The sequence below is a fragment of the Aphelocoma coerulescens genome, chromosome 1, assembly GCF_041296385.1.
Source record: "Aphelocoma coerulescens isolate FSJ_1873_10779 chromosome 1, UR_Acoe_1.0, whole genome shotgun sequence".
In the NCBI taxonomy this organism is placed as follows: Eukaryota; Metazoa; Chordata; class Aves; order Passeriformes; family Corvidae; genus Aphelocoma; species Aphelocoma coerulescens.
This window is the reverse complement of record NC_091013.1, coordinates 271,160-296,911: the sequence shown is the minus strand read 5'-3', so window position 1 is coordinate 296,911 and position 25,752 is coordinate 271,160. Positions and strand designations below refer to the sequence as shown.

Genomic DNA, 25,752 nt, shown 5'->3' with positions numbered 1-25,752 from the left:
GGCGGGGCGGCGCTTGACGCGTTTATTGGCCCCGCCCCGGCCCCCAGCTCCGCCGTGTCCCGGTGTCCGCTCCCGGTGTCCTGGTCAGCGCGGCCCTAGTGCCCGCAGCAATCGTGGGAAGTTGGGGGTACCCCAGCCGGTGACGGGGTCCCAGGCGGGGCTGGCGCAGAAGCCCTGGCCCTGCACGGTGCCGTCCAGGCAAGACAGGTGGCAGCCCTGGATCACCTGCGGGGACCAGCCTCAGCGCGGGGGCTCAGGGACCGCCCGCAGTCCCGAGACAGCGACCTCCGGGGCACAGGGACCACCGTGGACAGGGATACCATGGGCACAGGGACCCTGTCCGCAGCCCCCGAGACAGCCGCCCCTGGCATCCCTGAGTCGGGATCCCCGGGGCACAGGCACCACGAGACATCCAACACAGGGACCCCCACAGTGCCCCCCCATGGCATAGGCCGCCCCTGTCCAGGATCCCCTCAGGACACTGGCAATGTGGGACCAGCATGTTCAGCTGGACCCCAGGACCTCTGCAGTCACTGGACACCACTGCCCCAGCCACACAAGGGGACCTGCCCCACAAAGCTCACAGGAGTCCATGGGGACCCCCCAGGACACCACTCCCACGGGAAGGTCAAGGGGAACCTCAGGACACTCCTCCCATGGGAAGGCCATAGGGACTCTCTCCTGCCCCCCAGCAGGACAGTGCTGGCCCTGCCCCAGGCACAGCTCTGGGAGCAGGAACCCCCAACCCCTCAGCCCCCAGTCCAGCCCCTGGAACACTCATGGCCTTCCCAGCCCCAGGCCTCAGTCCAACACTTCAGGACACCCACAGTCCCATCAGCCCCCAGTACAGCCCCTGCAGCCCCCATTCCCTGCCCCACTCACGTCATAGAATGCATCACCAAGCCCCTGCTTCTGCAGCTGGTAGAGCGCAGGGTTGAGGAAGCCAAGGGGTGCCAGCCCCCGTTGCAGGCGCCGGTCGTTAATCAGTGCCACCATGCCTGCCACCACCGGTGTGGACGCCTGTGTGGGCACAACCCCTCAGCCTAGGATCCCCACCATCCCCAAGGGCAGCAGGGGACAAGCTCCTTACCGAGGTCCCTGACACCCAGGGCAGTGGGATGCGGTTTGTCACCACCCAGTAGTTGTCGGAGAGCGCAGCCAGGTCAGGGTACGCGCGGCCGCTGCTGTTGAAGTAGGAGCTGGGCGGCAGCTTCGAGGCTGAGTGCAGGAAATGCCTGACAGCAGCGGCCTGGGGATGGCACGGCCCATGGTTATCCCCAAAGTCCATTGTCCCCCCTAACTCTAACCCTGCAGCCCCCAGCCTGGCAGTGCAGGTGCCCCTCACCTGGTACTCAGGCATGGGGAAGACGTTGCTGAAGCCACCCCCACTGATGTAATCCGTCACCTCCTCTGTCACCAGGAAGGGGTTCTTGAAGGACGTGCCACCCACAGTGGTGACATAGGGGCTGGGGAAACAGGGGGACACTGCAGGTGGGCACACGGCTGCCTGGGCCTCAGCAGCCACCAACAGCCCCCTCTGCTACCACAACCTTGCCCCACAAACCGAACAAACCCACAGGAGCTGTGCAGCCTGCCGCTCTGGGGTCTGTAAGCATGCTGGTGAGGACCCTCAGGTGACCTTCCAGGGGCTCAGACCCCACCAGGGCCAGGGCCGGCAGTGCCCCACAGGTCTGTGTTGACCTTGTGCACCCAGCTCCCTCCCTCACCCACCTGGAGGCCGGGAAGCTGGGCCGGAACGTGTGGTTCCCACTGTGCACCCGCCGGCACCCAGCACCTTCGTCACCTGCCAACACACAAACAGATGACAGGGGATCACGGCCTTCCAGCCACCCCTTCCACAGCCCCACTTGGCACTTGGTACTCAGGCTCCCCCATGCCAGGCCCTGCCCACACCTGACGCAAACAGGATGGTGAGGCCGCGGGCCGCTGCCTTCATGAACTCGGTGTTGACGCGCTCCATGTAGGCGTAGGACAGGCTGTCCTCGTCGTCCCCATAGCTCACTGAATGCACCCAGGGCAGCGCAGACATGTTGCTGAGCAGCAGTAGCCAGGCCAGGAAGGGCTCCTGGCTCTCATGGCGCCCTGTGAGGACATTGGGGCAGGAACACGAGGGATAGCTCCTCCAACACCAGGGGTGGGGGACAGCGCGAGGGGTCCTGCCTCGTCAGCACCAGCACCTTCCTATGCAGTACAGCCCCAGGTGTTCCTTCCTATGGGCCATGGAGTCACAGCACATCCTGCCTGGAGCTCCGTGAGCTCATTCTGGGGCTCCTCACATTGGATGACACCAAGCTTCAGCTCAGCCCATGGGGTTGGCAAGAGGGTCATCCTTATCCCGAGACAGGGGGCTCCACTCACATCCCTCTCCAAGACCCTGCCCCAGGGCTGCAGCCATGTGGGCACCTGTGGACCCAGCGGGGCCTCAGCTCCTCCTCTGGCAGTAGGTCCCAGCACAGTGGTGCATGTGCCACCTCCACACATTCCACCTGCACTTGCCCAGATCCCTCCCTGCCCCCCAGTCCTCTTCACTGGGAGGGGAGCAGAGCCCCAGCCACCCCCACTCACTCTTGGTCACCCATGTCACTGTCCCTGCACCCTTCCCACACTAGTAATTGTGTGGGGGTGGAGGGAAGGGCAGTGCTGGGCTGCTGTCACTGTCACCATCAGGAACAGGGCCATTGGCACTCACCTGCTCAGCCAGTTCCCAATCTGGGACAGGGACACTGCCCCCAGCACTGTGCCCTGATTGTGTTTGTGCAAGCTGTTTGGCAATTTGTTTTCCCAAATTCCCTCACTCTCCCTCATCCTCTCCACTGGGAGACTCGTGGGTGGGAGCTCAGCTCCAGCAAGGCTAGAAAACCCTATGGGAGGAGGGCTGTGCCCTCCTTGATGGGAGCTGAGCTCCCAGCTGCTCTGCACGGTGCCAGCAATGAAATCCCTGCTTCAGGATACTCTGGATGTTGAAGGTTCACACGGTTCAAAGTCACTACACAAATCAGGAGTGATGTCCCTAGGAGCTGGGAATCCAGTGCCAGCTCTGACTTGGGGAGCACACGGTGCACTCTCACAGCAGCTGGGAAAGCACCTGGGGCTGTACTACAGCCAGCTGTCTGCACAGCCCTGCAAGCTCTCCCCTTGCTCCTCCGAGTACCCCCTTCTCCCGTTCCAGCCCTTCCCCTCACACCTCCAAGCGTTCCCTTCCCTGCTCTGGGCACTCTCCTCACCCCTTCAGGCACTCCCCCCCTCCATCTGGGTGCTCCCCTTCCCCCTCCAGGTGTTCCCCCTGCCCCTCGGGGCTCTTCCCCAGTACCTGCATTGCTGAAGACCCAGGTGGAGACATTGGCGCCTGTGCTCATGATGTACTCCACGTCCAGGCTGGCCTCCAGCCCGGCTTTGCCATGGCCCTGGTGCCCCACCACCCGGTCCACCTGTGTGCGGTGGGCAAAGCCACTGCCAAAGAGCTGCATGAACTCAGCCAGGTCAGCTTGGTGAAAGTACTGCTCGAGAAACTGTGGGACACACAGGGACAGATTTTTTTCTATTGAAAAAACAAGGTAACATTTTGATCCTGATCTAGAAAGTTGCCCAGCACGGGTCTGTGCTACACCAGGTACTCCCAGCAGCCACTGAGGGACACCCAGCCATCCCAGGATCCCCAGAACAGCACCAATCCCTAGGACTGCCACAGCACACAGGCCTCTGACCCGGGCAGTTGTTACCTGTGCACAGGCCTGGCTGTTGTTGGGCAGGAGCCCCACGTCCCTCCCTGTCATGTTGTATCTCTGGCGCAGGACGGCCGGTGTCACACCCAGGTGGAACAACGCTCTTGTCAACCGCGGGTCCCTCCTGGCCCCGGCTCTGCTGACTGCCACGCGCTCCGTGGGGAACCGGTGCATCCCACCCACTGCAGCAGAGCCCAGTGAGATGAGAGAAGCCATCAGGGCACAGAGCCCTGCGAAGGCAGGACACAGCCCTCAGGCTCTCCATCACCGTCCCCACATCTACATGGGCAGGCCAACAGCGGGGCTTGGAGAGCCCAGCCCTGCAGCCCCAGCCTAAGGAAAGAGCCTCCTCAGCCTTCCCACAGCTGAGCCATGGCCTCAGCTGGGCACCACCTGCACTTTTTGTGGGACAGTCACTGGACCCCATGTAACAGGGATCTGCAGGAGGGAGGTTTGTCCCCCTAGAAGCAGCTGCACCTGAGCTCTGCAGCCTCACTCACTCCCCCCAGGTGGGACGTACCGAAGTCCAGGTGCTCTGCGAGCTCTGCGGGGACAGTGTAGGGCAGTGGGGACCGCACCAGGCTGCGCTGGCCCTGCACGTACCGGTGAAACTCTGCCCCAGGGAGCAGGCGCTCAGCCATGCTGCAACACATGGACAGCCACTGTGGGATGGGACAGGACTAGGACACAGGGACGGCCATCAAGGGATGGGACAGGGCTGGGAGAGAGGGATAGCCACTACGGAATGGGACGGGACCAGGACACAGGGACAGCCACCACAGGGCCACCAGAGCCAGTTCCAGCCCTTAGGGCTCACCTTACGGGCAGATAACACTCCAGGAAGTCAAGGGTGGTGACACTCCGGCAGTCCTCTACACCATGGCTTTGCAGCCACTTCAGCACTGTCATCAGCGTGGCTGGAGAAGGCTGGACCAAGTCCCTCACCTGCTCCAGGGACAGGTACTGCCCTGGGAGGCACAGAGGGGTTAGATCCCCTCACAGGCCCCAGGGGTTGTGGGGGCTCAGGCACGTGGCCGTTACCGTATTGCGGGGACTGAGGGTCTGAGACAGCCTCGACGAGGCGGGTGAGCTGGATAGTGCCGCGCTGCCGCAGGGCGAAGGTCAGCTGCACTGGGTACCCAGGATCCACACGGCCAGCATGGGCCCAGCCAGGGGGCACGCTGGACGACGGGCGGTGAGCGGGGGCAGCACCGGCACCCCAGCCTGGCCCGGCCCGGCCCACCGCCCCGCACCTACCGGAATGGCTGGTCCCGCTCCAGCTCCAGCGCCAGCCCCGTGGCGCAGCTCCAGCCGGCCACACACAGCGCCAGCATGGCGGGGATCCCCCAACACCTGCAACGAGCTCAGGGGAGCACTGGCACAGCCATGGGGAACCGAGACTGACCGGGGACTGACCCCCGAGCCCCTGTCCTCAGGGAGCCCCGCCTGAACCCCCCGAGCCCCCGTGACGGGAGAGCCCGTCTGACTCCCCATTACCCCGAGTCTGGGGAGCCCCGCCTGAATTCCCCGAGTTCCACCGCCGGCGAGCCCGTCTGACCCTATTACCCTGTCATTGGGGAACCGCACCTAACCCGCGAGCTCTCATCACCGGGGAGCCCCGCTTGACCCCCGGTCCCCGTTGGCATCGTCACCTGGGACCCATCGGACACCCTGAGCCCCCACCATCCGGGAGCCCCGTCGGACCCCCCCGATCCCCATCACCCCAGGGCCGGAAAGCACTCCCGTCCCCGTTACCCCCCCCCCACCCCCAGCGGAGAGCGCTCCGGGGCCGCGGAGCCCCGCCAGCCCGCTCGGTGCCCGCTCGGTGCCCGCCCGGTGCCGGTTACCCGCGCGCCATCCCGCCGTGCCGCCGGTGACGTATGCGCGCGTGACCCTCGGCCACGTGGGGACACCAAAACAGCGGCCACGTGACCGCACGTCACGTGAAGGGCGGGGCTGCGAGCACGGGGCGGGAGCGGGCCGGGAGTCGGGCCCAGCGCTCCGGGCTCGGCACCAGCTGCCCCCCTCGGCCACGCAGCGGGGCTGGGCGGGCTTCAGGCACGACCCCGGCTTCAGGCACGAGCCCGGCTTCAGGCACGGTCCCGGCGGGGAGTCCCTGCGGGGAGTCCCTGCTCGTCGGCGGCTCAGACACGGTCCTGGCCGCGCCCGCCCCCGTTCCCGCCCCTCTCTCGGGCGTCTTCAGGCGCCATGCGGACATGTTCCCGCGGCGGGATGCCTCGGACACGGCATTCATCCGAGGGTCCTTGTTGGGCTCCCGGGCTGCGAGGAGGCCAGGAGTCCGTGTAGGGCTGATGGTCCCAGGCTGTTGCGGGCGAGAAGCAGAGTCCTTGTAAGGCTGGGGGTCCTGGTCGGGTCCCGGGTCGGGCGGGGGTAAAGGGGTGCCATGCAGGAGGGGCCCAGGCTGGATGGGGCAGAGGCTGTGCACGGGCCGTGGAGACTGTGGGAGCCCGTGTCAGCACGGCCCCATCCCGCGTGTCCGGAGCGCCACGGCCCGGCCCTGCTGCCCTGCACACCGCGGGGGCGGGGCCCGGGCCCGGGCTGGGGCACGGAGATCTCGGTCTCTCGGGGGACAGGGCTGCAGAGGGCTAGGAGGAGCACGTGCACGTGTTCTCGCTCGGCCGTGGGTTGGAAGGGCCACGGGACACGTGGTGTGAGCTCTGTTTACCCCACCAGGCCACTGGAGCAGCCCACGGGCAGCTGGCGCAGGCCCTGCAGCTCCTCGGCTCCTGCAGCCTGCTGCTCTGTGCTCCTCTGCACGTCTCTACGAAGCCCCGTCCCACGCCAGAACTCAGGTCGTGGGGATCACAGCTGTGGAGTGAGAATAGCTGGCATTGGGCCCATCTCTGGCCCAGCCTGCTGAAATGATAAAAATTTTAAAAATTTTTAATGTAACTTTAGTCAGTTTTGTTCGCCTTTGCCCCGGGGGAAGGGAATTGAAGTTTCCTTTCAGGGGACTATTTCATCAGGCGAGGTCTGATGAGCTTAACATCTCAACAGACTGGGAGTAGCACAGAAGCTACACAAAAGATAACGACCATTAACGACCATCAACTCCAGACATCACTCCTCGCATGGTCGGAGACACCTGGTCTGGGAAAAGAGGTAAGAATGAGAATGTAATTAGCATCAGAGGCAAAGAAATCCGTATCCAATAGGAAACCGAATACTAAGAACTGCACAGCTTGGGACAAGTCATTGAACCAATGAATTTCTATGTGTTTTGACTGTATAAAATATGTGAAAAATCGAGTAAAATTCATGTGTCATGGAATGATTTTCTCTGCACAACCCGGGCCATGCGTGGATGAAATTATTTCAGTTGCACATCCTGGCCAGAGCAACATCCTGGCCAGAATAAAGTAATGCCTTGATTCTCTAACACTAAAAATGTTGTTGGAGAGTTTTTTTGTTTTTCCTGCCGTTTCGGTGACAAGCCCAGTCACACGACACATTCCACGGCTCCAGCAGTTCCCAGCTGTTTTCTTGCTTCTGCAGAGCAGAGTCCAGGCCAGGAAGAGGCAGGCAATAGGAAAACCACCTGCCTGGCCCTGGCTGCTGCATCCCCTGCACTGGAGCCGTGCCAGAGCTGTCTGTGTTCCTGCTCCCCCTGCCCCAGCCCCACCAGCTGGCCTGGCCTGGCAGCCCTGGCCTCCTCCTGGCCACAGACAGAGGGGGAACCAACCACCCTGACCCTAACCAGGGGCTTGGAGGCTGTTTAGGTTAGACATGCCCCATGTCCAGTTTGGGGATGGACTCTTTTAAGTGGGATGGGATTTGCAGGGGATGATGTCCTGGATCTGTCTGGACAGCTGGGACTAAGGTGGCCAGACAGAGCTAATCATGTTAATGAGCATCTGCTGCTGGTCTGGTGCCTGGGAGGTCAAGGAGCCTTGATGTCTCCTGGAGCGGCTGCGGCGCCCTGGCTGGAGCCCCGCTCGCCCGCGCACACTCGTTCCTGCAGACGGGCTGATGCAAGTCCCTGCTGTGGGCAGTTGGATTTTCCCGAGGCCAAGAACACCAGAGGACAGTGGCACCAAGGGCACCCTGCTGGTCTCCACATGCCCAGTGTGCCCCAGCAGGGAGCTGGAAGGGGTCGGGTTGGGGGAGGAAGGAGCAGAGGGGACCCCAGGAACACCATCAGGAAGGGGGGGTGGTCCTTTCCTCCTCTCTGCCCCGGCTGTGCTGGCTTATGCTTACCCCTGCAGTGCGAGGAGCCCTGTCCGAGGCAGGGACAGGAGCTGCTCCCCTGGTCCCAGGGTGCTGGCAGTAGGGTTGGGCATGCGTTGGGGGGCTATGCAGAACAGGTTGGGGCTGTGCAGGTCTCGCTATGGGGTGTTGGAAACTGAGAGCTGAGGATGGAGAGGAAACGGTGGTTTGGGGAGCAACAAAAAATGGGGCAGGAGGGAAGGCAGGATGGCTGATCACGTGTAGGTGGCTGATGGTCACTTCGTGGGTCTGGCCACATCCAACACCTGCCAGTTCCACAGCTGCTCCTGGTTCTCAGACTCTGTGCCTGTTTCCCAGGGCTGGCGGGGGGCACTGTCTGGTGAGGGGGGGATGTATAGCATCAGGTCACAGTGTTTTGAGATCAGCAAAGGACCCTGTGTATGTCTGTGTCGCCCAACATAGATATGCAGAACCAAAGCTACTGGGCAGACTGATGGGAGCACTGGGATCCCCAGTGTGTGTCTGTGTGTGCTGCTGGCTGTGCTGAGGCCATGGCTTGGGGACTTGTATGTCCAGGTGTCCTCAGTGGGGATCCTGGGAATGTGAGGTATCTCCTGGGCAGACGGCGTGTCCAAGTGTGGCTGCTGCAGCTCTGGGTCCCTGCACAGCCCTGCCCACAGCCCTCACCAGAGTGAGGGTAGTGGGATGGGATGAGGTTGCCTGTGGCATGTGGGACCAGCTGTGTGCACGTGTGGAGACATCTTCTGCAGCTGTGCTTGCATGTATGCCTGCATGGACACATGCTCAGCCTCACTGCTGGACAGCCCAGGGCCATGGTTCTGCTGCAGCTTCGCTGGCCTCTCAGGGAAAGGACTTGGCAGGATGCAGCCATGGATGGGGGTGCCAGGGCCTGGCCAGGCCCATGTGAGCCCCCCGTGGTGCAGGTCCAGTCTCCCTCCCCTGCCCCCTGCCCATCAGTCCCATGGGGACATGGTGCCAGCCTGGCATGAGCCCATGGCAGCAGGGATGGGGCTGTGTCTGTACAAATGTGTGGTTTATTAAGGCATTTTTTGAGACATTGGCACTTGGGTTCAGGCTGCACCGGGTGGCCCCTGCGCGGCCATGGGCAGCACTGGTACATGCAGCACCACGAGACACAATACAAAAGGTACAAACGAGTAAAAACAGGAATTGTAGTACAATGTGTAAAAATAAATAACTGGGGGCTCAGTGACCCCAGCCCAAAGCAGGGTGCGTGTGTCTGACCCTTCCTGTGGTGTGCAGGGTGACCCATCTGTGTCCCCATCCCAGATGCGCAGTGGAGCTGGGCTGTGTGGGCAGCCTGGGCAGCACAGGGCCAGGGGGCATGGGGCACCCCAGCATGGGACTGGGGGGCACTGGGTAGCCCTAGAGTGCCCCCACAGAGCTGGGGGACACAGGGCACACCCAGAGTGCTTCTGCAGGGCCCGAGGAGCACAGGGCACCCCCAGACTTCCCCCACGGGGCCCGGGGAGCACAATGTGTTCCCACAGCGCTTGTGAGCAGGACAGAGAGGGGATGGGGGTGGGGCTGTCCCTGTGCCAGGGCATCTCAGGTCCCTGTGGGTCCCTGGCAGAGTCGGCATGGCCCCGTGTCCCCTTGGGGGTCTCCGTCACTGTTGCACAGGAGATCCCTGTCCCCTGTCACTGCCCTGTGCTCAGGACAGCACCTGGGACCCACTGGCGTGTACCAGGACCCGCCAGGACCCCATGGCACAAGGGGGATGAGGGGCTGGCTATAACAGATGGAGCTGCAGCCACAGATGGCTTTTCATGGGGAGTGGGGGGGACGGGCAGAAGTGATGCATTTGTCTGCTGTGACAACACCTTTGGGGCTGGGGCTGCAGCCACACTGCAGACGTGCTGGGTCTGGGGAAAGTGATGGGAAGGAGCTTCCCCCATTGCCCTGCTCAGGCATGGGGTGTCCTCCCTGACCCCCAAATACACTCATACACCAGACTGGGCATTCAGGGCTGCTGTGGGGCACCCTATGCTGTTCCAGCCCTCGCTCTGCACCCATGGCCATGTGGGGATCACAGCCTCCGGGAGCACCAGGGCTACAGTGGCAGAACCCAGGGTCACACTCCCAGGGCCCACGATGATGCAGGGCTGCTCCCTGTGAGCAACCGTGGGCTCAGGAAGAGCTCTGGTGGGGGCTAAGGGTGGTGCGAGTGTGACGCTGCCTGTGTGGTTCGCCGTGCACAGTGCTGGGAGGAGACGGGGACCGGCCCCACTGCAGGGGCTCTGTCTGGGCTCACAACGTGCATCATGGGGTTGCAGAGCAGCCCTGTACAGAGGGCTGGGGCCAGGGGCAGGGGATTCTGGCACCTTGACCATGTTCTGGAGGTGGCCCAGATGGTCCTGGGGAGCAGCCATGCGACAGGGCCCCAGGGAAGGCCAGATGCCCCTTGTCCACACTGTGGCTATAAGAGAACATGCTGGGCCATGTGGCTTTTTGGGGTACCCCCTCCCACCTGTGCCCCTGCAGCTGCAGGCTGCCTGCTGGGCCTGGGGCGGGTGCAGGTCACAGCAGCCATCACCACTGCTCCTGAGGCTGGGCTGTCCCTGTCAGCTCTCACACAGCTATGCCAGCCCCATTGTGCTGCCCGTTCCTGGGCACCGTCCCTGCCTGGGACTCCCGCCCAGAGAGGTACGTGGTCCCAGGAATGGGGCTCCCATGCTGAGCATGACATGCGCCTCCCTCCCAGGACCACAGGAACCATCCTGAAGCTCTGGGCAGGAGATTCCCTGGAAGTGTCACCTGCATCAGTGGATAGTGAAAGGGCTGTAGAGACCTCAAAGGCTCTCCTGTCCCCGCCCAGCCACAGACAAGCAGCGAGATGCAGGCATTGCTGCCTTTTGCTGCAGCCCTATCGGTGAGTGTCCCCTCCCTGTCAGGGGGCAGGTTCATCCCCGCAGGGAGCACACGCTGATGGGCAGGCAGTGTGTGTGCCCTGGGCATCGCTCCCTGCCCTGGGACATCATCCCCAGCCATGGGTCATCGTCCCCCTGCCCTGGGAGCTCCTAGGGTCCCTAGGGAAGGCTCAAGGTCCTCCTGCACCCAGGCTGCCACATGGCCCCCGGAGCTGGGTAGGGCAGGGTCTGGGCCTGCAGTCCCTGGTCCAGCACCCCTCAGCTCCCAGCCACTCCCGGAGCACCAAGTACCGTGAAGCACCATCCTGCCCAGCGCCAAACTGAGCCACTGCAAGCAGCACGTGGACCATCACCCCGGGGTGCCAGCACTGGGGTCAGCAGTCCATAGGGCACCAGCCAGCACAGGATCTGCCAGACTGTGGGGAGAGACAGGGGTCACAGCCCCCAAGGACACCTGCAGACCCTGGGGGCCCAGGCCTGGCACAGCGTTGGGAGCGGGATGAGCACCCATTTTAGCAGCCCTGGGCCAGGCCCCGCTCTGGCGCCATGGCTGTGGGCTGGGGCAGAGGAGTCCAGGGGCCCAGCTCTAAATCCTGAGCTCGGCCTCCTCAGGGGGCTCCAGCGAGTGCTCAGCGCTGATGGTGGAGGTGGATGGCCCCTGCGAGATGCCGAAGGGCGAGACCACGGGGGAGCGGGCGGCCAGAGGGGACAGCGATGGGGAGAAGCTGGGCGACATGGCGGAGGACGAAATGGAACCCTCGTGGCTGATGGGCGAGCGGCGCAGGGAGGATGGGTGCGGGAAGGTCCTGCCTGGTGGTGGCTTGGGGGGCACAGACTTGGCACCTGGATGGGCCACCGAGGTGATGAGGGGAGGGGGGTCGATGCGGGGCTTGGGCTCTGCTTTGGGCTTGGCTGGGAAGGGTTTGCGCAGGGAGCTCTCATCCTTGAGGCGGGCGATCTCCGTGAAGACACTGGCCAGTGGCTGGAACTGAGGACACCAGTTCAGCAGGTAATCCCAGTTGTAGCTGCCACGGAGCTCCTCGTCGCTGGCCACAATGGCGGTGAGCGAGCCCTCCACGGAGGGCTTGCCATCCTCTGGGAAGGCGTAGTCCTGGGGCTGTGAGGAGACACTGAGGCCGCAGCGGACGCCCAGGAAGGCACTGCCCCCGCCATCCTCATGGTACAGCTGCAGGGGTGGCCCTGGCAGCAGCAGCCCAGAGCCCTTCTTGCTCTTGAACCACTGGGTGCTCTCCAGCGCAGCTGGCTCACAGGAGATGTCGGAAAGCTGGTCGGCATCCTGCTGGATGCCAGAGTCAGGGCCGCGCGCAGCGATGTGCTCCTGCATGGAGGCTGTGATGCTAGCCACGCGTGGGTACTCATTGATCATCCGTATCTCGTCATCCTCAGCGGCTTCAGCAGAGCCACGGCCGCTGGAATGCGAGGGGTCCAGTGAGCCGCCCCGTGTGTAGGGCCCTGCCGGCTCGGTCCCATACCCTGGCAGTGCCTGGTGGTAGATGTGCTCAGCCCCAGGCAGTGCTGGCTCCTCACGGCCCAGCTTCTGCAAGGACCCACTCTGTGCATGGGCCAGTGCCCCCTCCCCCTCTGCCTTCTTGTGGCCCCGGCGCTGTCGGGAGCGCACCAGTGCCAGCACGATGGCCACGGCGGCCAGCACCACCACGACGCCCAACGAGGCAGCCACAGCCACCAGCAGTAGGTTGAGGTCGGCTGCCAGGCCGAAGGAGGTGTGTGTGATGTCAATGGTGACCTGCGCAGAGGCCACACGGGAAGCAGGCAGGGGGCTACGTGCCTGCACCTCCAGGCTCATCTCCCGTGGCTCCCTCTTGGCACGCCCAGCCCCGGCTTGGGGCTGGCTGTCTACACGCAGGTAGATGAAGCCTGTGGTCTGGTTGATGGCAAAGTATGGTGATGGCTTTGCCAGGGTATACAGCACAACACCGTCAGCCCCCTCATCCTCATCCGTGGCCAGCACCCGCCCAATGCTCTGCCCTTTGCGTGCGCCCTCAGGCACCTCGAAGTTGAAGGAGGAGCTCAGGAAGATGGGGTCATACTCATCTTCCCCTGTCACCAGCACCCGCACAGTCACAGTGGCCGAGGCGTTGCCAGCGTCGGTGGCCCGAACCAGGAGCTGGAAGGCTTTGGCCCGCTCATAGTCAAAGGTGAGGCGGGAGCGCAGCTCCCCAGAGCTCCCATTGACAGCAAAGGCGTCCCGGCCATCCCCGATGGTAGGGTCCCCCACTGCCTGCTCCAGCACCATGTACCGCAGCTCCCCAAAGGTGCCGGTGTCGGCATCGATGGCACGCAGCGTGGTGACCAGTGTGCCAGGTGGCAAGTTCTCCCGGATGCTGGTGCTCAGCACCTCCACTGGGAAGTATGGCTTATTGTCGTTGATGTCCTTCACCTCAATGGCCACGGGGACCAGCGCAAAGTGCCCACCTGGTGTGTCCGTGGCCCGCACCACCAGTGTGTGCAGCGCCTGGACCTCCCGATCCAGTGGCCGTGCCAGGCTCAGGGCCCCTGTGCTCTCATGCAGCTGGAACAGCCCATGCTGGTCACCTGAGCTGATGGTATAGTGAATGCAGCCACGTGGCCCTGAGTCGGCATCGTGGGCTGCCACGCGCAGCAGCTCAGTGCCAGGCAGCGCAGCCTCGCTCACTGCTGCACGGTACTCGGCCCGGGTGAACACGGGCGGGTTGTCATTGACGTCCTGCACAGTGATGAGCACAGGCACGGTGGCACTGCGTTGCGGCAGGCCCCGGTCTGAGGCTGCCACGGTCAAGTTGTACACCGGGATGGACTCAAAGTCCAGGGACTCCACAAGCACCAGGGCTCCCTGCGTGCGGAGCTGTCCCCCAGCCCAGGCCACCCGGCTCTCCACCTGGAAGGCGTTGCCGCCATTCCCACTGACAATGGTGTAGTCAAAGCCAGCATTCTCCCGGGAGAGGTCGGCGTCACCTGCCTCCAGCGTTAGCACAGTGGTGCCTGGGTGCAGGTCCTCGGGAACACTGGCATTGTAGCATGGCTCCTGGAAGCGGGGACTGTGGTCATTAATATCCAGGAACTGGAGTTGCACTGTGGCCCAGGATGAGAGGCTGGGAGAGCCGTGGTCGCGGGCCTCCACCACCAGGTCCAGGGTGGGCTGGCTGACATTGAACTCCACCTGCCGGGTGGTGAAGAGGGTCCCTGTGGAGCACAAAGCCAGGGTCAGCATGGGAACCAGTGGGAGCTGGGAAGGGTATCAGCTGGAGGGGCATTCGATGGTCACCCTGCTGTGTCTGCCTTACCAGCTACACCAGAAAGTGACCTGGTGAGGGCTTAAACAGGGCCAGCACGGGAGCACTCCCCTCCACAGGCACCCTTAGATTGACCCATGAGAGAGGCCCACAGAGCACCAAGCCCACGCACCATTGCTGGGGTCGATGGCAACATCAGGGCTGGGCACAGCCAGGTGGAAAGTGATGTCCCCATTGCTCCCTGAGTCGGGGTCAGTTGCGCTCACAGTGAGGATGACACTGCCAGCAGGTGTGTGCTCTGGCAGCAGCACCTGGAAGAGAAGGAAACTCCAGTCAGCATCTGGTTTCCCCCTGGCAGAGCCCCCAGCAGCGCTGGGATGGGAGTCTGGGGCTGGCCAGGCAGCCATAGCCAAGGTCGTCTAGCCTCTCACAGGCAAGGGGCTTGTGTTCCCAGACCCTTCAAGCATTCCTGGGGCTCTCCAGCCCCTTGCCCAAGTTCCAGAGCTGCAGCACACACTGCCCAAGCCAGCCTTCAACAGGGACCTGGCCAGGTCTCGCCACAAACATTTGTCTGGGCTGTGGCCCATTTCCCACCCCCTCTGGCCTTCCCACTGTGCTCATCCATTTCAGCTGGACCCTCTGCATCCAGCTGTGCCCCTTGCAGGGGCTGGTCCCAGGGTCACCTGCCTGGTTTCAACTCCTTCTATGCCACAGTGACAGCACGAGGGATGTCAGGATGTAGATGTGGGTCAGAAAGCGAGACCAGAAGGGGCTCAGACCCATCCTCTGTGCCTTGTAAGGGCAGGGGAGGCAGGCAGGAGCTGCAGAGGGCTTGTGTGGGATGGCCCCTGCTGCCTGGCACACCTGGTGCATGTACCTGATAGAAAACCTGGGTGAAGGTGGGCACATTGTCGTTCACATCCTCCACAAGGACGGTGAGGTTGGCCTCAGTCTCATGGCGTGTGTCAGAGGCGCGCAGTGTGAGGGTGTAGCGGCTGCGTTGTTCGTGGTCCAGTGGCCCCGTCAGGGCAACATGGCCACCATAGCGCAGCACCCCAAAGGTGTCTGCTGCGTCCCCCTCCAGCAGCAGCGTGTAGGAGAGCGCAGGGCCCGAGTCCACATCGTTCCCAGTCAGCTGGGCTATCTGGGTGCCCAGCAGTGTGTCTGTGGGAAGCAGAGATGTGAGTGAGCAGACCCATCCCTGCCCAGCATACCTGGCTCAGCTGGTGGAAAACCAGTTCAGTCCAGAGCCTGAGCACCGGGAAGAGGGGAAGATACCATGGGAGAGGGAGATGCTGGGGGGAAAAGGAAGGTCTCGGGGGCTTGGCAGGACAGGTGGAGGTTTGCATGGGCACAGGGCACACTGGCTGAAGACTGTGAGCAGGCAGGGCAGGTGTCTGCAGCCAGAATCCCAGACACGAGGCAGGGGCTGGGGTTGGGTTGGTAATTCAGGTTGCTCCCTCAGGACACAGCAGCACCACAGAGGTCATGCTGGAGAGCTTGGGGGGCTTCAGCAGGCCAATGTGACCCAGCCCCTTGCAGGGACTGGCCTGACCTCCCTGTGGGCTCCTCCCCACCCCATGGTGCCCACTGTACCCCAGTTCTGGCCCTCAGTGCTACGGCACTCACTCTCAGGGACGCGAATCTCCCAGGGGACCGGGATAGTAGGGCTGTTGTCATTGACATCCATCACCACCACGGTCAGCGTGGCCGAGCCCATGAGCGGTGGTGTTCCTCGGTCCATCGCTGTCACCACCAAGCTGTGGGCAGGCATGAGGGTCAGATGTGTGCCCACACATGTGAGGGAGCACCTCACCCGTGTACAGTTCCTGGGACATGCACTGCACACCTGCATTGCACCTGGGACATGAACTGCAGGTGTGCACGGGGCTGGAGCATGTGCACGTGGTGGAGAAACCGCACAGCAGCTCAGAGTCTGGGGTGATGGATCTGTGCGGCACCTTCTCCGGAGGCGTTTAAGAAAAGACTGGATGTGGCACTCAGTGCTCTAGTCTAGTTGACAAGATGGTGATCAGTCACAGGTTGGACTCAATAACCTCTTTTCCAACCTCAATGGTTCTGTGGTTTGGAGAGCATGTGTGGGTGTGGCAGGGCGTATCACCCCTCTCCCCACCACCGGCGGCTGGTACAGACAGGAGAGACAACCCAGGTGGGCAAGGCCCAGCAGGTATCATCTCCCAGCACCAAAAGGTCTGCCAGCTTAAGAGATGTGGGAAGAGATAAACAGAGGTGACCAAAAGGCCTGGTTTTACACTATAAAAGTACTACAGATTATCACAGAGGCAGAAGCCCTCTACACACACGCACTGAAAGTGTGCAAGACTTCTCCCTGGAGTCTGGACACATGTTCTGTGGTTACTTTCCTGGGAAGTGAGGGAAAGGATTTCGATGTGTGCTCCATCAGGAACTGGATGGTAAGAAACCATTGGATCCTAAGTTACATTATTTCTTCTCTAGATGTAAAATTAATGGTATCTTTAAACCCGCATGTATAAACTACTTGTCCTCTTTTTGTCCTTATTCCTGTGTGGTAATAATCTGTTTAAAGTCTTATGTCTGTTAGTTTTGTGTCTATTAAAGAAATAATTCATTCTATAATAGACTGAATCAGCCATTATTAAAGAACTTGCAAGCAAGAGTGGGTCTTGGGGTGCTGGCCACCTCAACAAAGCTACTGCCTGCTGCCAGAGGCCTGGGCAAAAGGGAATGACTTATCTAAACCCACATCATCCATTCATAACAGTGGGGCAGTGTGTGGTACATGGAGAGCATGGTGGGGCAGGGCAGCAGGTTTTTGCACACCTAAGGCATGTGTTGAAGTCTAGAAGGTGTGTGGGTGCAGGCAGAGCACCTTGCAGGGTGCAGGCAGGTGTCTGGGAACACTTGGAGCCTCTCTGGAATGGCGAGGGGTGTGCGGGTGGAAGGAATACCCCAGACCCCCACACTGGGGAACAGAGCAGAGGAACTCACAGCCATGGGGGCACATGTGGAGAGGGAGAACACAGACTGGGGGACCGCACCCTCTGAGCAAGGTGTGGAGGAAAGGGCAGGAGAAGCCTCAGATTAATGGTGGGGTGTTTGCCAGCATTTCACATACGTGTGGCTAGAGTGGATGGATATGTCCAGAGTGTGCACACATGGTGAGGGGCCCAGAAGGCCTGTCTGGATGCAGGGGGACGTCTGGGGGAGCTCAGGCTAGTGCAGCGGTCTGGAGCCGTGTGGCAGGACACAAGGGTCCTATGCTTGGAGGTAGAAGTAATTGAGCAGATGCAGTGCGGATTAAGGAGGCAGGAAGGGGAATGGATGAACCTAGGGCCCTCTCACAATCTCCTCAGCTCCATGGAGACCTGACTGAGCTGTGCGTGGGCTCATCTTGGCCATCTGCCTCCTGTGTCCTTCACTCCCACTGACCCTCAGCAGTGTTGCTTGATAGAGCCATTTCACAGACAGGCTGGGACAGGTTTGGGGGAACCAAGAACAGTGCTCCCCGTGCTCCTGGGCTGTGCTCCACAACTCTGTCCCTGGCCCGGCATTCCCTAGCCTGGCTGCACTCACCGGGTCTGGGACCAGATCTCTCTGTCCAGGATGGCAGCAGTGGTAATGGTGCCAGTCTGAGGGTCAATGTGGTACAAGCCCGGCATTGGCAGGGACTGGTTGATGGCATAAGTCACCTGCCCATTTGCTCCCTGGTCCAGGTCATCTGCCAGTACCTGCAAAGACACACTAGATTCAGCTGTGGAGCCGCTGAGGCAGGACTTGTGTGCTAGTGCAAACCCCAGGCCCATGCAGCCCCCATCCCATAACTCCAGCCAGGCCAGGGCTTGGGTGTCCCTGTTTGTGCCCCGGCCATACCTGGATGACAGGTGAGTCATAGCTCTGTGACTCCCAGATGAACGCCACATAGTTCTGCAGCTGGAAGCGGGGCAGGTTGTCGTTCACATCCTGGAGGTTGAGGTTTATGGCCATAAAGCCAAAGGAAGCCGTGGTCTCTGCCTGGATCACCAGGCGCAGCCGGGGGCTGGCCTCGAAATCCAGGCTACTGGAGTCCTGCACTGAGATGGCACCTGGGAGGGGAACAGCAAGAAGGGGGGAGCAATGTACCAGCACATCCATCCATCCATCCATCCGTCCATCCATCCATCCATCCATCCATCCATCCATCCATCCATCCATCCATCCCTCATCCCTCAATCTGGTTCATCCATCCGTCCATCTGTCCATCCGTCCATCCATCCATCCATCCATCCATCCATCCATCCATCCATCCATCCATCCATCCATCCATCCATCCATCCCTCCACTCATCCCTCAATCTGGTTCATCCATCCGTCCATCCATCCATCCATCCATCCATCCATCCATCCATCCATCCATCCATCCATCCATCCACTCATCCCTTCATCCCTTCATCCATTCATCCATCCATCCACCCATCCACCCACCCACCCATCTCTCCCTCTGCTCACCCATCCCTCCCTCCACCCATCCACCCATTCTCAGGTGGACAGGACACACACTGAGCTCTTCCAAGCCCTCCCCACACTGCCAGCTTCTCATCATTCTCAAGATCTGACCTGAGTGAGAACACCCACACCTTGCTGGGGACAGGCAGCTCTTGCTGACGTTACAGCATGCGACAGTCCTCCCATCTGGAGACTCTCCCAAAGGTATGGAGCAGAAAGAGCTGCTCCTACCATGACATAAGCTCGTCCAGCTTCAAGCCAGGGTCACCTCACTGCAGCTTTGAGTCCAGTCAGAGCCTTGCAAGTGCTCTGAGGACAGATAGCCACTGCCACTCACCTGAGCCATGGGCAGCTAGGCTGCTGGAGCGACAAGGTGCTGCTGTCCCACCCAAGAAGGAGGAGGGCAGCCAGCAGGATCTATTAACTAATTGACAACATTTCTATGGGCACGTAGGGACACCATCCCCTGTCCCAGGTTGCTCAAAGCCCTGTCCAAGCTGGCCTTGGACACTTCCAGGGATGGGGCAGCCACAGCTGCTCTGAGCAACCTGCGCCAGAGCCTCACCACCCTCACAGGGAAGAATGTCTTCCCAAAATCCCATCTAACCCTGCCCTCTGAGGTTTTGGGAAAATGTCTAATTATGGGGGACCACAACTGCACTGGGAGCAGTGCTAGCAGGCACTGGTCAGTGACAGGGCAGTGTCCACATTCCAGTACTAACACCTCTCAACTAACTGGTACAGAGTGTGGATGGTGTTCCTGTGCCCTGGGGGCCCCGAGCACTTGAGCAGGAGTGAGCAGAGCTCCCCAAGTGTTCCTGGAGCTGTACCTGAGCTGGGCTGGATCAGGAAGGTGTTCCTCTCGTTGCCACTGATGATGCTGTAGGTGATGTGCCCCGAGGAGCCCCCCATGTGCATGGCCTGAACACTCGCCACCTCAGTGCCTGGGAGAGCAAAAGGGTATGAAGGGACAGTGGAGCCTTGGGGCACATGGCAAAGGGTCAGGGTGATGCATGGCAGCATGTGCTGTACCACGGGACCACCAGTCTGCCTGAGGACACTGCTGACAGGGGACTGAAGATCTCATGGTAATGTTGGGCTGGGAGCCTGGAGTCATGGTGCCTGTCCATGGCTCCTCTGTGATCTCACTGTGACCCTGGAGACCTTCTGGGAGCATTTGGACACCTGTGGCTGCCTACAGTGATCTGAACCCACTGAGGCCAGCCCACAGGGACACCACCCTGACCAGTCTGGGCACCACTCAGACCCTGCGGTTCCTTGGGTCTTCCCAAAGCATAACAGGACTTCCCCAGACCCCATAGTGCCCCCTGGTCTGAGTTCCCCACAGTGCTGCTCCCACCTCCCCTTGTGCCCTATCCCATTCCATCACAGCACTTTCTGGTCACTGCCATTGGGTACCTGGGGTGGCATTTTCGGCCAGGGCCACATCACTGGTGCTGCGGGGAAAGCGCAGCCCCTGGTAAGGCTCCTCCTGCACATGGATCACCACTACCCCTGTGGAGGAGAGCGCTGGCTGCCCCAGGTCGGTGGCCAGCACAAAGAGTGTCCGCTGGCGCTGGCTGAGTGTGCCAAGGGGCTGCAGCAGCTGAATGTCCCCCGTGTAGGAGTTGATTGCAAAGGCAGAGCTGGGCATGGCAAAGCGGTACAGGATGGAGGCATTTGCACCTGCATCCCTGTCCTCAGCCCTCATGGTGGCCACCACCTGCTTGAGCGGAGTGTGGCGAGACAGGTTGACAGTGAGTGGGCTGTGCAGGAAGGCCGGAACGTGGTCGTTGACATCTCGCACCACGACAGTGATACGCACAGCCGTGCTCCTGGGCTCCCACGGTGCCGAGTCCACCGCCATGGCCAGGAAGCTGTAGGTGGGCTGGCGCTCCCGGTCCAGTGCCTGAGCACTCCGGATGTGCCCACTCTGTGGCTCCACCTGGAACATGCCCAGAGACTCATTGCCCAGGTAATAGGAGACCTGCCCATTGGTGCCCTCATCTGGGTCTTCGGCCACCAGCTGCAGCACCAGGTCACCGACTGGCAAGTCCTCTGGCACCTCCACCGTGTAGGCGGCCTGAGCAAAACCAGGTGCGTTGTCATTGAGGTCCAACACCTGCACAGTCACTGACATAGTGGCACTGCGTGGGGGGGAGCCGTGGTCCTGCACCACTACAATGAGGCTGTAGGAAGCAATTTGCTCTCGGTCAAGGGCGTGTGCAGTGGAGAGGACACCGGAGACAGGGTCTAGGCTGAAATCCTGCCCAGGGTCTCCACCTAAAAGAGAAGAGGGGGAATAACAAGGCAGCATGCCTGTAACTGGAATGAGAAAGGCCCTGGAGAACATGAAGCCCATCACCATGGGGTCTGGCAGGGTGGGTAGAGTGAGCCCTAGTGGGAGCAAACCTCCTTGGGTCAGTCCATGTGAAGAACTGACTAACCACTCACAGGCCAGTGCTGCTGCCATGGGGAGTCGCCTGACAGCATGTGACAGGACACAGTGAAAATCTGACTTGGCAATCTGTGAATGAACAGGTCAGAGCAGCCAGAAGAGGTGTGGAACTGGTCTAAGCCTGGGGAACCAGACACAAGCCTGGGGAATGAGCAGTGCAGCCTGTCTGGATCTTAGGGTGCTCTTTACTGGGGGCAGAGAGCTGAGAGGTGGCAGCAATGCCATGCAGTTTGGAGCAGGAGAGAACTGAGGTGGAATGGGACTGCTGCAGGTGATGTCTCCAGATCCAGGGAAGCCCAGGGACAAGTCCTTGCCCAGCCCAGCACTCCCAGTGCATCTCACCTGCCACCCGGTATTCCAAGCGTCCGTTCTCTCCACCATCAGGATCAGTGGCCCGCAGGGTGTAGAGTGCCACACGACTCTGGTTCTCAGGAACCTCCACGGAGCAGGACTCGCTCTCCAGGTGTGGTGCATGGTCATTCTCGTCCCCCACGGTGACCCGCACCGTGGCCTTGGTGAGGCTGGGTGGCAGGCCGGCGTCCCGAGCGTAGACTGCAGGACATAGTGAGAGCAGCAGAGGCTGCCCTGACGACTGCGAGCTACGGCCACAGCGGGTGTATGCCAACGCCCAGGCACTCACTGGGGCAGCCAGGCATGAGAGCATTGGCATTCCTGCACCCCCAAACCACCCCACAGCCCTGCTGTGCCCCACAGCCCCTCCCCCCTCCCCATGGCCTTCCCTCTCTGCAACACTCCTCACCCCAGCAGCAGGAAGCCCCTGCCTACCCCCACCAACCCCCTGCCTGCTGCCTCCCCTTGCATACCTGTCAGCACATGCTGCTCCTGCTCCTCCCGGTCCAGGGGACGCGTGGTGACAATGAGCCCCGTCTGTGGGTGGATGGAGAATGGCCCCCCAGAGAGACCCCCATAGGACACTTGTCCGTTGGCACCTGCGGGGATGAAGGTGGTCCGAGGGCAGCCTAGCAGCAGCCTCAGTGCCTCATTTGGCTCCCAGCCCTGCACCTCCTTGCTCCCAGCTCTCACCTGGGGCTCACGGGTTGTGTGAGACGGTGGGCTCGCTCCCTGGTGTCAGAAGTGGGGGGGGAGGGCTCCCAGCCTAAGCCAGCTGGTGGGAGGCCAGATGGGCCAAGGAGACCCCACAGAACAAAGGCCACGGGCCAGGGGACCAGAGGGAACCACAGTCCTTGTTCCATTCCCACCCTCTCCCAGAATTCAGCCCATCTCCCACCTCCAGGCCAGGTGCTGATCCTTCCCTCTGGTTAGCCAGGCTCTCCAGACCAGCAGAAAGGAGCAGGGTATGCCCAGACCTGGGGCTGCATCTCCATATAGGCCCTGACTGAACTGGGCAGCTCACCCTCGCCTGCATCCTCACCCAGATCCCGGTCCGTGGCCAGCACCTGCAGCACTGGGCTGCCAGCTGGCAGGTTCTCCATGATGTGGGCTTCATACTCGGGTTTCTCAAAGGCAGGAGCCTCATCATTGACGTCCAGCACCAGCACGGACAGCAGCTGTGTGGCGGAGAGGCGTGGGAAGCCATGGTCTGTGGCCACCACTGTCAGGTTGTGCTGTGCCACCTCCTCCCGGTTCAGGGCCCGCACAATGGACAGTGCACCTGTGGACACAGGATAGGGGCAAGCTGGGACCAGTAGCACTGGGGCTTATGCCTTGGGACTACTATGTGGCTGCAGGCCCTGGAGTGTGCCAGGACAGACAGGTCTCAGGAGACAGCAGCACTGTGCTGACCAGCTGCTGTGCTTGGGACTCCCCGCAACCCCAGTCTCGCTCCTCCAGGCTCCCCAGCCCACACTCTCCTCCTGCGCACCGTGTACCCCTGACACCACCCCTGCATCCTCCCCACCCTCACCAGTGTTGGGGTTGAGGTGGAAACGGCCATCACTGTTGCCTGCTCGCAAGGAGTAGCTCACACGTCCGTTCTCTCCCAAGTCGCTGTCCTGGGCCACCACATGCAGTGCCACAAAGCCTGTGGGCTGGTCCTCCATGATGCTGACGGTAGCCGGGGAGAGGAAGACGGGCACGTTGTCGTTCTCATCGGTCACAAACACACGGGCTGTGACGGCAGCTGAGCGGCGCTGGCTGACATTGCGGGCCTGGTCTGTGGCCTCCACTACCAGCAGGAAGGAGGCAGCAGCCTCCCGGTCGAGGCCCTGGCGCAGGGTCAGCTGCCCTGAGCGGCTGTCGAGCTGGAAGGGGGCTCCGGGCGGCTCCAGGTGCAGCAGAGCATAGCGCACCTGACTGTTGGGGCCCACTCCATCCCCATCCAGCGCCTGGAAGGTGAAGATGGAGGAGCCAGCCTGGGCACTCTCAGGCACCACAATGGTAATGGGGTCTTCGGGGAAGGTGGGTGCCTGGTCATTGCAGTCCTGCACGTGGATCTGGACCAGCACCAACCGGCTGGAGGGATAGCCATGCTGCATGTCCTCGGCACTCACCTGGAGCACGTGCCGTGCCCCAGCTTCATAGTCCAGCTCACGGGCAGCATAAATCTCCCCTGTCATACTATCAACCACAAAGGTGCCATCCCCACCACCTCCTACCACCATGTAGGTCAGTTGTCCTTGTGCAGGGGCATCCAGAGGGGCCACTGAACCAATCACAGACCCTGGCTTGACCCCCTCGAGAGGATGCAGGGTCAACACGGTGGCATCAGGCCGTGGCAGCACACGGGAGGATGGCAACACCTGTGAGGAGAGGAAGGAGTCAGGGGCACGCATAGGGGACTGTGTGCCAGGGCACACACTGCAACACAGGAGGGTCCCTCTGGTCCTCAGAATACACTTTTCACTGTGAGGGTGGCTGAGCCCTGGCACAAGCTGCCCACAGGTGGTGGAGTCTCCAGCCTTGGAGACAGCCAAAAGTCACCTGGACAATCCCATTTGAGCAGGGGGCTGGAGAAGGTGACCTTCACAGGTACCTTCCCTCAGCCACTCCTTGGGTCTGTGACTGGGTCAGATACTGCAAAGCCAACAGACAGCAGCAGAAACAATTCTGCAAACATAAGCATGAATGGGTAAGAAGAGAGGTCACACTCATCCTGATAGGAGGCACATGAAGAGAACCCAGTATGACCCCAAGATAAATAAATACTATCACTAGTTTTATTAAAGATACTGGAGTTAATTTGGGGGTGAGGTGCACTCGCAGATGGGAGAGAGGATGCTGTAAAGGCCACCACAGTATGATCTGAAGGGAAAACCCGCTGAAGAAGCACATTCCTGTCAAAGAGCTGAGGAAAACAGGAGTAACAACAAACCTGTCAGCCCAGAGGGGATCAAACCCAGTGACTGTCAAACAAATATCTATTACAGGGATGCAAACCAGCATGATGGGGATTGGCCAGCCTGGCCTCAGTGCTCTGGAGGCTGCAGAACAGCTCTGATTACAAGAACAGTTACAGACATGGTGTAAAAAGGAAATGGTACAAAACAAGCTGGTGGCTGAAGGCAGATGTGGCGAGCTAACACCCGGCTCCACTCCTCAAGGGAATGTGGTTTATCACACCCACCTGGGCTAGAACTCGGCTCTGGAGCTCCCACACTAGCTGGGGAAAAGCACAGAGTGTGACAGAAAGGACTGAGAGACCAGCTGGCTCAAAGGAGGAATGGGCAGGGCTGGTGGAGATGGCACAGCAAGGACAGTCAAATGGCCTTGGCAACTGCAAGGACAGGGATGGGAAGATGTGAAATGATGTTCTGTGGGAGTGCCTTGATGGGGGCAACCAGAGCCTCTGCTGCAAAAGGAAGCTCATTACTAACAGCAGAGAAAGGATGTAGCTGTCTGGGCAGTACCAGGCAGGGAGTACCAAAGTGACACAGACATGAGGGACATGCTGCCAGTCAGTACACTGGTTTCATTAGATGCTGGGAAGAGTGGAAGTCTTCGTGCAGGGAACCTCTGATATCTTCCCTGCACAGGGTATCTAGGACAGGGTCAGCTGTCTAAGGCTGGAGAAGGCAGAACTGCAATTGGCCACTTTGGAAATGAGGACATGTGCAGGGGCAGACAGACCCATCCCTTCCCATCCCAGGTTCTCCACGCAGATTTTAGGGCTGGATCAACAGCTGAGCAGGAGCAGAGGGTGCCCAGGGATGAAGGTGGTAGAGGATGCAGAGGTGCGGAGAAAGGCTGCCAAGGAGCTGGATGGCGTCTTCCAAGAGGCGAGTGAGGGGTAGATGGTACAGGGACAGGAGGAGCTGGGGTGCAGGAACAGGAGGAGCTTGGGTACCTGGACACGAACGATGGCTGATGTGCTGCGAGGCACGGTGCCACGGTCACTGGCTGTCACAGTGAAGATGTACTCGGCACGCTCAGTCCGGCGCAGAACTGTGGCTGTCCGCAGCTCTCCGGTAGCCACGTGCAGAGTGAAACGCTCTGCCCAGGCTCCTGCAGAGGGAGGGAAACACTGTTGGGAGAAGCATGGAGGAAGGAGGGCAGGAGAGGGTAGGAAGGAAGGGGAGTGGGGTGTGGGGATCCCGGGCAGTGGGCACCCATCTGCCCAGGTGATGGCTGCAAGGCAGAGCAGCATTGATTTGCCAGTTCTGGAGTTCGTACCTATCAGTGAGTAGATGATGGTCCCATTCTCCCCTTCGTCGGGGTCCTTGGCCTGCAGGGAGGCGACCAGGAGTCCTGATGGCTTCTCTTCCAGCACCTGCAGCAAGGCCCAGGGAGCAGTTGAGT

At 61.1% G+C, this 25,752-nt stretch overlaps 2 protein-coding genes and 1 long non-coding RNA gene across 3 annotated transcripts in view; 1 reads left to right on the top strand and 2 right to left on the bottom strand.

Annotated features, from left to right (window-relative positions):
- Nucleotides 1-8: 8 nt before the first annotated feature.
- Nucleotides 9-5,643, bottom strand: TPP1 (tripeptidyl peptidase 1). Its single transcript, XM_069010188.1, has 13 exons — nt 5,591-5,643; nt 5,001-5,096; nt 4,785-4,924; nt 4,561-4,711; nt 4,264-4,385; nt 3,741-3,925; nt 3,332-3,530; nt 1,915-2,103; nt 1,732-1,804; nt 1,346-1,466; nt 1,091-1,249; nt 883-1,020; nt 9-225 (listed from the first exon to the last, which is right to left on the bottom strand). The coding sequence occupies exons 1-13, from the start codon at nt 5,599-5,601 to the stop codon at nt 85-87; spliced, it is 1,725 nt and encodes a 574-aa protein (XP_068866289.1). The 5' UTR covers nt 5,602-5,643; the 3' UTR covers nt 9-84.
- A 69-nt stretch (nt 5,644-5,712) lies between these two features.
- On the top strand, nt 5,713-7,019 carry LOC138117546 (uncharacterized). Its single transcript, XR_011154698.1, has 2 exons — nt 5,713-6,093; nt 6,438-7,019. It is a non-coding gene; the product is annotated as an uncharacterized lncRNA (long non-coding RNA).
- Nucleotides 7,020-8,966: 1,947 nt separating this feature from the next.
- DCHS1 (dachsous cadherin-related 1) overlaps nt 8,967-25,752 on the bottom strand; it is a 40,950-nt gene continuing 24,164 nt past the window's right edge. The window contains exons 7-20 of the mRNA XM_069005717.1: nt 25,627-25,723; nt 25,301-25,458; nt 22,922-23,756; nt 22,430-22,669; nt 21,861-21,986; nt 21,379-21,588; nt 19,998-20,861; nt 19,409-19,522; nt 17,968-18,179; nt 17,671-17,825; nt 15,724-15,854; nt 14,972-15,258; nt 14,267-14,405; nt 8,967-14,044 (exon numbers count right to left, since the gene is read on the bottom strand). Of these exons, the coding sequence (XP_068861818.1) occupies nt 11,430-14,044; nt 14,267-14,405; nt 14,972-15,258; nt 15,724-15,854; nt 17,671-17,825; nt 17,968-18,179; nt 19,409-19,522; nt 19,998-20,861; nt 21,379-21,588; nt 21,861-21,986; nt 22,430-22,669; nt 22,922-23,756; nt 25,301-25,458; nt 25,627-25,723 (6,183 nt within the window). The 3' untranslated portion in view covers nt 8,967-11,429. The remainder of the gene's footprint in view (nt 14,045-14,266; nt 14,406-14,971; nt 15,259-15,723; nt 15,855-17,670; nt 17,826-17,967; nt 18,180-19,408; nt 19,523-19,997; nt 20,862-21,378; nt 21,589-21,860; nt 21,987-22,429; nt 22,670-22,921; nt 23,757-25,300; nt 25,459-25,626; nt 25,724-25,752) is intronic.